The 13836-nt window shown below is 39.8% G+C and overlaps 1 protein-coding gene across 1 annotated transcript in view; it reads left to right on the forward strand.

Annotated features, from left to right (window-relative positions):
* The window catches only part of DNAH5 (dynein axonemal heavy chain 5), a 283958-nt gene that overhangs the window by 159743 nt on the left and 110379 nt on the right, over window positions 1-13836 (forward strand). The window contains exons 42-46 of the mRNA XM_042997483.1: window positions 4944-5090; window positions 7509-7750; window positions 11300-11476; window positions 11886-12087; window positions 13628-13770. Of these exons, the coding sequence (XP_042853417.1) occupies window positions 4944-5090; window positions 7509-7750; window positions 11300-11476; window positions 11886-12087; window positions 13628-13770 (911 nt within the window). The remainder of the gene's footprint in view (window positions 1-4943; window positions 5091-7508; window positions 7751-11299; window positions 11477-11885; window positions 12088-13627; window positions 13771-13836) is intronic.

The raw sequence follows: 13836 nt of genomic DNA on the forward strand, positions 1-13836 counted from the left end.
AGTTCAGAAATGCTACGGGTTGTGAAGACAGTAAAGTCAGGGCCCACTAATGAAAAACCCGGACGTTTCCCATTATAACATGGTACTCCCCAATGCGTTAATACGATGTACTACCTCTCAGTAAATTTAAAAAAATAATTTCAATTTCAACTCCCCAAATCATCCTAATCGTAAACTGATTTCCCACCAAGAATCAGATATTTTCCTGGTGAAGTTCAAGAGATGCCTTTAATTCCCAGATCTCCCTTAGCCTTATATCTAAGTCCCTACCTAGCCCAAGGTCATCCAAAGATTATGGGCATTGCCACTATGTGACTATGTGACTATCCCTGTATTTTCTGATTGGACATTGATGTTTCCCATACTAAAAGTGCTGTGTAGGCAGCTCTGAGCCATGGCAGATTTGAGTCCCAAAATTTCACAGAACTTCAGCCGTTGGATTGCATCGCACATGGTCCCACGGGGAACAGGTGCCTGGCTGGGTTTCCAGTCCGCTCATGAAACTCCAGTGCACTGATGCTGAGTTGTGGTGGTGGAGACTGCTCTGTGTTTGCTCTCGGGTCCTGCACGTGTTGGGTTCAGTCTCGGTGCCCTCAGCTAGGGGGCAAAGCGAGTTCTGTACGTTAAGACTGCAGCACGGAGTGTTCACACTGAGACAGAACTGTGCTCTCAGCTCTCACTTACCTTTGCCAAAACTGAGAGCACACACCTGCAAGACTTACCGTGCGGTTTTCACGTGCTGTTGAGACTCTGTTTGGGGATTTTTATATAGCTTTAAAATGATGTGCTCTCTCAAATTATGCTTAATAATACTTTTGTTGTTGTTGTGTAGCTGCCTTCTGTTAACAGTAAACCACAAATGCACCTGGTAAAGTGAGTTGGACAAAATGAGTACTAAATATTAAACAATAGTGATACATTATGTATAATATGTCTAAATTATGTAATCCATACGGCATCGCTGGTTTTGGAGAAGTTCTTTGCAAAGATGAATTAATCATTAGACTACTTGCTGTCGATTAACCTGTTCTTGGTTTTCACACGTAGGGCAAACATTCGTTATCTTAAGCAAAACATTGTCTAATGCCCAAAACACTAATTATCCCAAAGATTGAGAAGGTAATTGCCTTGAACTTATACTAGACCCATGTATATGTGTTTCCTTATTCATCATGTATTTATTTATCAAATATCTTTAGTGTTCTGTACGTGAGGTTCTGCTAGGTTCTGTAGCAGAAGTGGGGAAGCAGGCGTGAGAACCAACGGCCATGCCTTCAAGGAGCGGGATAACCCAGACAGTTATTAGTCAACGTGGAATCGCTATGAGAAGATTTGGACAGTTATGCTGTGAGCAGGCAAAGGAGATCAGAAACCTTTCTAAGGAATTCTAGGAAGGCTTACAGAGCAGGTGCCACTTCAGCTGAAGATTGAGGGTTGAGTAGCAGATGGGTGCAAGGCATTCTTAGCAGAACAAAGAGCCTGTGCAGATAGGAGAGACTCCAGAGAGCATGGCATGCCCAGAAAGTGCACTGGTGTGGATAAAAGGTAGTCTGTGTGTGGGGGTGGGAGTGGGGAAGGTGAGAAGGTATATATAGTACGTGCTTCTGGTGCCCACCACCACACCCCTTTGATCCTGTCCTGGTACAGGTGCAGCTGTTGGTCAGTTTCTCCCACAAATGCCAGGGGTGTCTCCCAGTTTTTCAGCATTATGACTTTCCTAGAATCTAGGGAACTGGTTCAGCCTGGAAGAGAGTGGGCATTAATGCCCCTGAGGCAGCCATACCCTCAAACAGTGGCAGAAGTTGGGTTGAAGGCAAGTGTCCTACCTCCTCATGTCCATCAGAGGGACACTACATCTGTGGCCACCTCCCAAATGAGCCCATTCTTGGATTTCTCTCATTTTCTGTTTCATTCTCTCTTTCCCCTGACTTCAAACTCCCCATACCCGTATCCTTGTTTGAGGCTTTCCTTTTAGGGGGCATTCAAATTAGTGCAACAGGTGTCACATGAGGAGCTTTGTAAGTTATGCTAAGTACTTAGATTTTATTTTGCAGGTGATGGGAAGCCATTGGGCTGGGGAGTGATATGATCAACCCTGTGTGTAGAAGACCATCCTGTGGCCATGTAGAGAATAGGCCACGGGAGAGGAGGGATGGTCTGGAGTCCATAAAGAGGCAGCAGCAAGAAAGTGTACCTACTCTAGGGCAGAATCCATGAAGGTGGAGTGATGGGGACAGTCAAGAAATGCCTAGGAAGAGAATTAAGAGGATTCGGTTTAAGTCAGCAAAACTAAAAGGCAACCAATGGAATGGGAGAAGATATTTGCAAATGACATATCAGATACAGGGTTATAAAGAACTTATCAAACTCAACACATAAAAAGTAAGTAATCCAGTGAAAAATGGACAAAAGACACGAATAGACACTTTTCCAAAGAAGAGATCCAGATGGTGAACAGACACATGAAAAGATGCTCAACATCACTCATCAGGGAAATACAAATCAAAACCACAACAAGATACACCCTCACACCAGTCACAACGGCTAAAATGAACAACTCAGGCAACAATAGATATTGGCGAGGATGTAGAGAAGAGGAACCCTTTTGCATTGCTGGTGGGAATGGAAAACAGTATGGAGGTTCCTCAAAAAATTAAAAACAGAGCTACCCTATGACCCAGCAATTGCACTACTAGGTCTTTATCCAAAGGATGCAGGTGTGCTGTTTTGAAGGGGCACATTCACCCCAATGTTTATAGCAGCACTATTGACAATAGCAAAAGTATGGAAAGATCCAAAATGTCCATTGACTGACAAATGGATAAAGAGGACGTGGTATATATACACAATAGAATATTTACTTGGTGATGAAAAAGAATGAAATCTTGCCACTTGTGATAATGTGAATGGAACTCGAGTGTGTTATGCTAGGCAAAATAAGTCAGAGAAAGACATAGATGATTTCACTCATATGTGGCAATAAGAAACAAAACAGATTAACATAAGGGAAGGGAAGCAAAAATAAGATAAAAACAGAGAGGGAGACAAACCATAAGAGACTCTTAAATATAGAGTACAAACTGAGGGTTGCTGGCGGGGTGTTGGGTGGGGGGATGGGTTAGATGGGTGATGGGCATTAAGGAGGACACTTGTTGGGATGAGCACTGGGTGTTGTATGTAAGTGATGAATCCCTAAATTCTATTCCTGAAATCATTATTATACGATATGTTAACTAACATGGATTTAATTAAAAAATAATAATAAAAGGAGGAATTAGTTTAACCAACCTTTTGAAAGTAAAGCATTTTTTTCTTGTAGTGATCTTATAAACATGTTTTGGTATTTCATTTTTTTGGTCTTAAATTAAAAAAATATTATGCAAGTGTAGTTGACATACAATGTTATATTCGTTTCAGGCATATAACATAGTGACTCAATAATTCTGTACCAAAATGTTACGGTATTTAAAATTGAAATGATACAATTCTACATACTACCATAATGAAATAATTAAAAAAATTTTTTTTAATGTTTATTTATTTTTGAGAGAGAGTGAGAGAGCACACACATGAACCAGGGAGGGGCAGAGATAGAGGGAGACACAGAATCCGAAGCAGACTCCAGGCTCTGAGCTGTCAGCACAGAGCCCGACGTGTGGCTTGAACCATGAGATCATGACCTGAGCCGAGGTCTGACGTTTAACCCACTCAGCCACCTAGGCGCCCCCATAATGAAATCATTTTTGATAGTTTTTCTTATATGGGCAGCAGATCAAGTCATTTTTACTTATGATACTATCATAGTCTTTTAAAAAATGTTTATTTATTTATTTTGAGAAAGGGAGAGAGAGTGAGCAGGGAAGGGGGCAGAGAGAAAGGGAGACAGAGAATCCCAATCAGTCTGCAGCACAGAGCCCGTCGCAGGGCTCGAAACCACAAACCGGGAGATCACGACCTGAGTTGAAGCCAAGAGTTGGACACTTAACTGACTGAGCCACCTAGACACCCTAATAGTGTCATACTCTTTAAGAGTTTGCTGGCCTTTAGGTAAAAGATATAGTTTTGCTAGTCTTATGGATATCATTTATTGAAGAAGCTGAGTTGTGATGCAGTTTCCCTTCAGCGTTGTAAAGTACTGCAAATAATTACCCCGAGTCTTTTTGTGATTTAAAAAAAGAGAACTATGGTCTAATTTTCTAAATGGGTTTTAGTGGGTTTTAACACCTTTTTCAATGTGCATAGTTATTATGTATGTTTGCCTGTGTTTGTCAACCTTTCGCACAGTATGTAATGTTTCAGCATCAATTTTTATCATTTTATACTTTAAACCTTATTCTTCACTTTTCTGCTTATTAACCGCAGTCCCTTATGTACAGAATCTAGCTTATTTAGGAGTAGTTTTAGGGTGTGAAAGAGTCAAAGACCTTTTTTGAAGTTGGCTGTAAAAGAAAAGTCCTTGATTCCTGCAACATTAGTTTCGCTTAGTTTTTTTTTTTTTTTTTTTTTTCCAAATGAGTAAGAACACATCTCAGCAAATTGAAGTCGGGAATGCAGAGAATGCAGCATCTTCTGGGTGGTATTTCAGAGACCAGGCTTAATCCAATATATCAAAAATCAAAAGATTTTTGAGCTGTGAAATTGGAAGAACTTCCAGATTACATTAATTCCTTCATCCATGCCAACATGGTATCCTTCCCCCACCCCCATTATGTTTCCTGCAGCTTGCTTTTACAGAAGACAGAAACAAAAGTATGTTAGTCCATAAGATGTAACGATGTTAATTATGATACCTTGGAATGCAGTAAGACATAATGTTTTCGTGTAATTTTGTATTTTTCCTATTTTGAACACCTGCTGACAGTACATTGCAATTAGTACAGTGTTACCTAATGATGGCTTGCTCTACATCTGCGTTGTTTAAAGTTTGGATTTACTTGGTACAGATTGTGGAAAACCACACCGGGAAATGAGGATGAATCCCAAAGCGATTACAGCCCCACAGATGTTTGGTCGACTTGATGTGGCCACAAATGATTGGACTGATGGGATATTTTCAACTCTTTGGAGGAAAACGTTGAGAGCTAAGAAAGGTAGAAAATGAAGTGTTATTTTCGACCTGTACTTCTAGATAAAATCTTAGGGTGCCTATTTAGAATTAGTAGAACAACTGTATTCTCCATACGAGGAGACCAGCAAGTCCTAAAATCAGTATATTTGTCAATGTTGAAATACTGAAACTATTGATTAGTATATTTAAAATCCCCCCTCCCACCTTTTTTTCTTTGTTGTTATTACAAAGGGAATGATTTTCCTTTTCAGTAAGTGTTTTTGTATCCCTGTGACATCTTAGAATAAAATAGAAAGAAAAAGCTGTTAAGGAAAATTGATAGTGTTGAATAAAGTGACTTTACCATAACCATTTCCCTGTATCTTTTACAAATGTTATTTTTATTTAAGCATAGCCTATTTTTAGAATACTGATCCCCCTATAAAATCGCAGGGGGAAATGGGCTTCTTTGGGAAGAAAATTGCATATATCAAAAACAAAGTCTCTATTGAACTAACAAATATTGCTGTTTAGACGCACACTGGTGTTTGGTTATCCTGTGAACAAACTCGTTAAGGGCTAGTGGTTCACTCTGAATGCTCTCTTAGTTTTGGAGTCTCTAAATTGAACCCAATGTTCCTGGGATACAGGCCCAGATGGAAGAGGTGATATCAACTCTCCTCTCCTCGTGTTTTCTCACTCTCGAGTAAGTGGGAGAAAGGCATAGCGAATGCACTTGCGGGGAGAAGGAAGGATGCAGGAGAAGGAAAAGGTACTGGGGACATTTCTTCATGAGTCTTGTCTTTGGAACACTGTCTACTGAGAAATGTTTAAGGTGGTGCCACTCATTTAGGGAACGGAGCTCAGCAACCTAACATCAGTTGTCAAAAGAGGCATGGACATGTCTAATTTCTAAAGTGTGCTCACATTAGACATTGTTGTTTTACTGGAAATAAATGAAAGTTTGTCTCTGTCTTGTTCCAGTAATCCTATGTAAACACATATGCAATGCCCAGTGCTACTACCTCAAAGAATGGGAGCTCAAAGCAGTGGTTTTTTTTTTCCCCCTCTTTAAAGAAGGCAACATACTTTTTCTAAGTGACTCGGGTGTTTAGATCATCATTTTACTTAAATTCAGTCGACTGAGCATAATTAAGATTTTTAAAAGCATTTTATTTGACACATAATATTTTACAGCTGTGGCACAGTAAATAAAGGTTAGAGTTGCAAACTGGGTCATGGTGTCAGTAAGAGAGACTAGAGATTAAGAAATTAGGAGGAATTATTAAACCAGATACCGAAATTTGCGATGGCATTCCGTTGACCATTCTGCTGATGCTTGTCACTTTTTTTTTTACTTCCAAATATCTCCTTAAGTGATTCCCATCAGTTTTGTCCCCAGGAGCCCCTCCAAGGGGCTCATGGCCTCCAGCTTGTCAGATACAAATTGTCGGTTCTCAGGCTAGTCCGGCTTGCACAGGACCTGGCACGGTTGATCACTCTTCTTCTTGGACCTCTTCTGTCACTTGACATCAGGGAAACTTAACCTGCTTGCTGTCCTTCTACTTCTGCCTCATGAGGGGTCTGTCAGAGGGAGGAGTCTGCAAAGGAGACTGTACCAGAAGTCTGACCTTTGAAGTGGCTCTGTGCTCAGACCTCCTGCCTCTGTCTACTTGTCCTCCCTAGAAGAAACATACCCAGTCCATGGTTTTAAGTGCCATCTCTAAGCCAATGGCTTCTACATTCTAATCTTCAGCCCTGACCTCTCCCTTGAATCCCCAGCTCAACAACGTTGTGGGATGTGTGTGGGACATCTCAAATGTGACATGTACCAGCCAGAATCAGTTCCATGGTTCTGCCTGTCCTTCTGATGGCACTACATTCCCTTTTCTCTTCTCCAACTCTTGCTTTCTAGAACAGCCTCAATTTGTACTCACTTTGAGACCTTTGCACTTGGTATTCTTACTGCCTGGAAAATTCTGCCTCTAGATCCCTACATCACTTCACTCTCCTGAAATATTTTATTGACTACCTTATCAAAAGCAATGCCCCATCCTCTTTTCTTCCTGATTGTTCTTATCTTACATATTATTTGCTTATTGGTTTCATTATCATCTCTACCCCTTAGAATGTAAGCTCTGTGAAGACAGGACAGTGTCTTATTTTTACCGTAATGTCCCCAGACCCTAGAATAGTGCTGATACATAGAAGGTGCTCAATGAATATTTGTTCAACGAACAAATGACTTTTTTCCTTTGGTTATGTGCTTTAAACAATGGCTATAGATAGAACTGGAAAAGTCCTATGTGACAAAATAAGATAATCATTTCTATCAAAGTTTTATTTAAATATTAATGAAAATTATATCAAATTATAGTACTTCTTCAAGTACACTAGTTATGTGTATATGTATATATGTGTGTGTGTATTTTTCCCCCCCGCCTTTCGTGGGCTATTCTAGGGGAGCATATCTGGATAGTTCTTGATGGTCCAGTAGATGCCATCTGGATTGAAAATCTGAATTCTGTTTTGGATGATAACAAAACTCTAACCCTTGCCAATGGTGATCGGATTCCCATGGCTCCAAACTGTAAGATCATTTTTGAACCTCATAACATTGACAACGCTTCACCTGCTACTGTCTCAAGAAATGGAATGGTTTTCATGAGTTCTTCTATCCTCGATTGGAGTCCTATTCTTGAGGTATAGTGGAGTCTTCATTTTTTTAATTTAATTTAATTTAATTTAATTTAATTTAATTTAATTTAATTTAATTTAATTTTTTTTCATGCCCAGCTTTTTTTTTCTTTTAAATATAATTTATTGTCAAATTAGCTAGCATACAGTGTGTAAAGTGTGCTCTTGGTTTTTGGGGTAGATTCCCATGGTTCATTGCTTACATACAACACCCAGTGCTCATCCAACAAGTGCCCTCCTCAATGCCCATCACCCATTTTCCCCTCTCCCCCACCACTCCCCATCCACCCTCAGTTTGTTCTGTTTGTTTCAGAGTGTCTTATGGTTTGCCTCCCTCCCTCTCTGTTTGTAACTATTTTTCTCCCCCATCTCTTCCCCCATGGTCTTCTGTTAACTTTCTCAAGATCATCCACCTATGAGGTATCTGTCTCTCTCCGACTGACTTATTTCACTTGGCATAATACATTCTAGCTCCGTCTACATTGTTATGAATGGTAAGGTTTCATTCTTTTTGACTGCCAGGTAGTACTCCATTGTATATATATATAAACCACATCTTCTGTATCCATTCATCAGTTGATGGACATTTAGCCTCTTTCCATCATTTGGCTGTTGTTGAAAGTGCTGCTATAAACACTGGGGTGCATGTGCCCCTTTGAATCAGCATGGAGTCTTTCTTTTGTGGACCCAAAGAGGAAAATGGATCTTTTCGTGTTCTGGTACAGTGCATGCTGATTTTTCTGCAGACCTGTGGTGTGATTGCATTTCGTTGCTACTGTTTCTGGCAGATCTTGTATCCTTCGGGACATCGAAACCCTGATTGTCCCTTCCAGGTGCCATCGGTGTTCTGATTGATTTCTTCTGGGCTCTTTGCATCTCCTTAGACCCGTGAAGTCCACTGTGGGTTGTGGAGTAATCGCAAGGCCTAGCTGAATCACTAATCCCGCCAAACTGTGAATAAGTGAGATTTAATTTTATCATTTTGGGAATTCATGACATTTTTAAAAGGTACTCATGCCTGTAAAGTTTGGGAGCGCCCATCTTAGAAACATTAGCTTGAAGAAAACAATTTATTAAAATTGTATATAAGGAATTTTGATGAGATTCCATAGCCATAATATTCGTTTTAAGTTTGTTCTTGGAAATAATATTTCAGACAATGTCTCTTCAATTCATGAAAAGCTATATTATTTTCTTATCACCGGTACATTCTAGAATGTATTGATTATAATTAGATTATAATTAAATGCCTTGTATACTTAGATATTTTACTAAATAAATACTATAATGTAGGGCAGAATGCTTATTAATTTTTTTAATGTTTATTTTTGAGAGAGAGAGAGAGAGAGACAGAGCATGAGTGGGGGAGGGGCAGAGAGAGAAGCAGGCTTCAGGCTCTGAGCTGTCAGCACAGAGCCTGACGTGGGGCTTGAACTCATGAACTGTGAGACCATGACCTAAGCCAAAGTTGGACACTTAACTGACAGAGCCACCCAGGCGCCCTGGGCAGAATGCTTATTAGAGTAGCCACGTGTGAAACCTCTTTTTGACATTGTTAGTTAAATTTATTATTTTATTTACCCAATTTTTTAGAAATGATTTTGATTGAAAACTTATAAAATCATAATTTAAATTAAGTAGGTGTTTATTTTACATCATCATTAAATTTTTGTACTTGTCTTTCTGTATCAATATGCCTTAGCTTTTGATAATATCATCTCAGGATTTACAGAACTCTGGCTTGCACAAGGGTTTAGGTTTGGTGAAGTGTCAAGATGTGAAAAAGGGGGGGATTATATAGCAAAATGTTGCTTACGTGTAATTGGATGTGTCACTAAACATGCTTCTAAAGATTTCAGATTTCACAATCAAATTATCCATCCATTAAGGAGAATACAGAGCAAGGGTTCTGAACCCTGGCTTTGCAAAAATAGTCATCAATGACAGTTCTTTAAAATACAGGTGATTGGGTCATACCCCAATCCTACCAGATTAGAATCTCTGGGGACAGAGGTCCAGGAGTTGGTTTTTGTTTTTGGTTTTGTTTTTGTTTTTAAAAGCACTGAAGTAGCTTCAGATTTGGCAACCACAGATACAGCAGCAAGCTCAAAGTGAAAAAAAGTATTTGTGTGATTTTCCCCCAATACTTCGCATCCACGAAGGCTTTTAAAAAATACTTTTACACCACTAGCTAATGAATATTTAGACTTTGCTTTTTATGAAATAAGCTTCTATTATGTTCTATGTTGAGGCTGAATAAGGTCTTAATGCTGCACTTACCTAATTTTTTATAATGCTTTTCAATAATGCAGTTTCTTCTCACAAATGATTAGCAAGAAGCAAGACTCACAAAGAATCAGACTGAAAGTGTTTAGAGCAGTATCAGGCAGCTCTAGGGAGTTATTAGAGGCAGGCAGGTGGAGAAGTTTTGTTCATAGGAATCTGTCAGCTCCTGGGAGCCAAGCTGATTTCTTGGCCTTGTGTATGACCTTTCTGCTTCCATCAACTTGAAAGTGCTATGTTCTGTTTTTGTTGCCGTGGAACCTTGGTAAATTCATGAATTGATGAATAATTTGGAATCAACATTTTATTGCTTCTGTTCAGTGTCTAAGAATGAGCCGATCTCTTGAGGCCAAGGGAACTTGTCTCAGCTTCAGAGAATATTGTGTGTTATGTGGTATTTTGTTAGGGATCACACGCACTTTTCTACAGTGGGATCTCCAAGTGACTCAATTCTCCATTTTCCTGAGTATTCTTTGATATTTTCCCACACTGGTTATTAGTTACATCAGAAGAAATAAAAGGAAACAGCTAATTTGATAAATCTTTGTTTCCCACTTAAGAAAACGTGGGTATGGATTTGCTGTGTTCATCTTTTAGTCCTTTTTCTTTTCCTGAATTATTTCTCTTATGTATGCCTCCTCATTGTCTTCTCGTGTATTTTAATCAAGAGCTGAAGACTTTTTGTCCATCTTGGTTTCAAGACCTGAGCACATGTGTAGGGTGGTAACGGAACATGTGGGTTTGAATTCTGGACCTGGTTACCCACTGGCTGTGGGATCCTGGGCACATCACTTAAACTCTTTGGGCTTCAGTTTTCTTTCTTTCTTTTTTTTTTTTAAATATTTTTTAAATGTTTATTCATTTTTGAGAGACAGAGAGAGACAGAGCACAAGTGGGGGAGGGGCAGAGAGAGAGGGAGACACAGAACCCGAAGCAGGCTCAACGCGGGGCTCGAACTCACGAGCCGTGAGATCGTGACCTGAGCCGAAGTTGGACGCTCAACTGACTGAGCCACCCAGAGGCCCCTGGACTTTGGTTTTCTCATCTGTAAAAGGAGGATAATAATAGCTCCTACCTCATAGCATTATTTTGAGCATTAAATGAGTTAACGCATGAAAGAATGTATAGCAAGGCCTGGCACATCCCATCTGCAGTATTCTCATTAGATGTTGTTATTATAGTCCGTTGATATTTAAAAAACTTTTGTCCCAAAACGGCCATTCTCCTGGCATGCTAATACATTTATTAGTGCATTAATATGTAAATTAACAGGGTTTCCTTAAGAAGCGCTCACCACAAGAAGCTGAAATTCTTCGTCAGCTGTACATCAAGTCTTTTCCCGACCTGTATCGCTTCAGTATTCAGAACTTAGAACACAAGATGGAGATACCTGAGGCCTTTGTGATCATGCAGAGCATTGACATGCTTCAAGGGCTGATCCCTCCAAAGGTAAATTGCTCAACTTTCTAGAAATTTCTCTCTTATTAACTGAGCCGTGTTGTGCAGAGAGTATAGTATTTGAAACTGGCTCTCTTAGAGCTATGGATGGGGGAATGTTTCAAACGTCCCCCTGGATCGTTTTTATTTTTCTCATTACTTTTCTCCCCAAGTAAGTCACGGGTTTGTAATTTAGTGGCAAGTTCACAGTCATCTAATAAACATCCAGATTTATTTTGGGCGCTGACTTGGTATTGAGCTAAATTCTGTATGTTTCCAGTTTTACTCATCTTTTCCTTGTTCTTGTCTTGGGAAAAGGTATTGTCCCTTTGACATTTTTTATTATTTTTATTGAAACCTCAAAGCACAATTTAGGCTTGAGAATTGAGTGACTAAAACAAAAAGTTTCTTCCGTGCCCAGGAGCAAGGTGCGGAGGTCACCGCAGAGCACCTGGGGAGACTGTATGTCTTCTCCCTCATGTGGAGCATCGGGGCCGTGCTGGAACTGGAGGGCCGACGCCGGGTGGAGCACTGGCTGCGTTCTCAGGAAGCGCTGACCTTGGATTTGCCGCCTCTAGCAGGAACCGATGACACCATGTTTGACTATCATGTCTCGTCCAGTGGTGAGGACACTTGCTTCCGTTCCTACCTAACACACGGGAGCAGGTTTTTCCACTGGCTTAATGTTTACATAGCTTTATTTTTCTAAATGGTAATTAAAACACACGCTGTGAAATTAAAAGGGAAATCTTTATGTGTGATGAAACCTGATTGTTTCTTTTTCAAAACTTTATTTCATTTGTGTCCCAGATGCATATCTTCCCCTTGTGAGGTATATTATTTACTAAACTTTTAATGAATTAAAACAAATTAGAGGGGCTCCTGGATGGCTCAGTCGGTTGAGCGTCCGACTTCGGCTCAGGTCATGATCTCGCAGTCTGTGAGTTCGAGCCCTGCGTTGGGCTCCGTGCTGACAGCTCAGAGCCTGGAGCCTGTTTCAGATTCTGTGTCTCCTCTCTCTGACCCTCCCCCGTTCATGCTCTGTCTCTCTCTGTCTCAAAAATAAATGTTAAGAAAAAATTTAAAAAAAATTAGAAAAGAAAAATCTCCAGATCAGATCTATTTCAGTCATTTGTATAATATAATCAGAAATTTACATAAAGATTACAAAGTGTGAAGTATATTTTTACTAAATGTGTTTATCTATGTCTATAGATCTATCCAGATATACCTTAAGTTTATTTATATGTGCATATATAAAGTACATCTATATAAAACATATATATATATATATACACACAATATTTCTGTATCTTTTATTTTTGGTTCTATAATTAAAGGAAATACGTAATGAAAAGCTTATGAGATTAGATATTTTAAGTGGTTTTAGGTACATACTACTATCACTATATTCTTTTTTATTTTTTATTTTTATTTAAAAATTTTTTTAATGTTTGTTTATTTTTGAGAGAGATAAAGAGACTGAACGTGAGTGGGGGAGGGGCAGAGAGAGGGGAGACAGAATCTGAAGCGGGCTCCAGGCTCTGAGCTGTCATCACAGAGCTCAACGCGGGGCTGGAACTCACAGACCGTGAGATCAGGACCTGAGCCGAAGTCGGACGCTTAACCAACCGAGCCACCTAGGCATCCCAACTGTGTTCTTTTTGAATGTGTATTTATTTTTGAGAGAGAGAATGAGAGTGAGCGTGGGAGGGACAGAGAGAGAGGAGAGGGCGAGAATCCCGAGCAGGCTCTGTGCCGTCAGCACCAAACCCCATGTAGGGCTCGAACCCATGAACTGTGAGATCATGACCTGAGCTGAAACCTAGAGTCTGACGCTTAACCGACTGAGCCACCCAGTCCCTTATCGCTGTATTCTTAATTTTTATTCAGACATTATTGAAAACTGACATATTTAAAAAGAAAATTCCAAGACACTTCTTAATATTTCCTAATATTACCACTTTGGAATTGTTCCTTGGGAAATTCTGACTCGGCTGACACATACTTAAATACTACGTACAGCTACCATTCTAATCATTTTATTTTACGGGGAGATTTTGAAAGATGCTTTATGAGATGTCCGGGACATCTGCTCGTGACCGTTAGGAATTAAATCATTAATAGGCGTATGAATATGTGAATGTTCTGTGTGCACCTCAGGTCAGTGGCTTCACTGGAACACGTGCACCGAGGAGTATGTGTATCCACCTGACGTCACTCCAGAATACGGCTCCATCCTGGTACCAAATGTCGACAACGTGAGGACCGACTTCCTAATCAAAACCATCGCTAAACAGGGCAAGGTACGGCTCTTTAACTTAATTGCTAACAATAGCACATTTTCAAACGTCCCTTGAAAACACAAGGCA

This window comes from Panthera tigris, chromosome A1, assembly GCF_018350195.1.
Source record: "Panthera tigris isolate Pti1 chromosome A1, P.tigris_Pti1_mat1.1, whole genome shotgun sequence".
In the NCBI taxonomy this organism is placed as follows: Eukaryota; Metazoa; Chordata; class Mammalia; order Carnivora; family Felidae; genus Panthera; species Panthera tigris.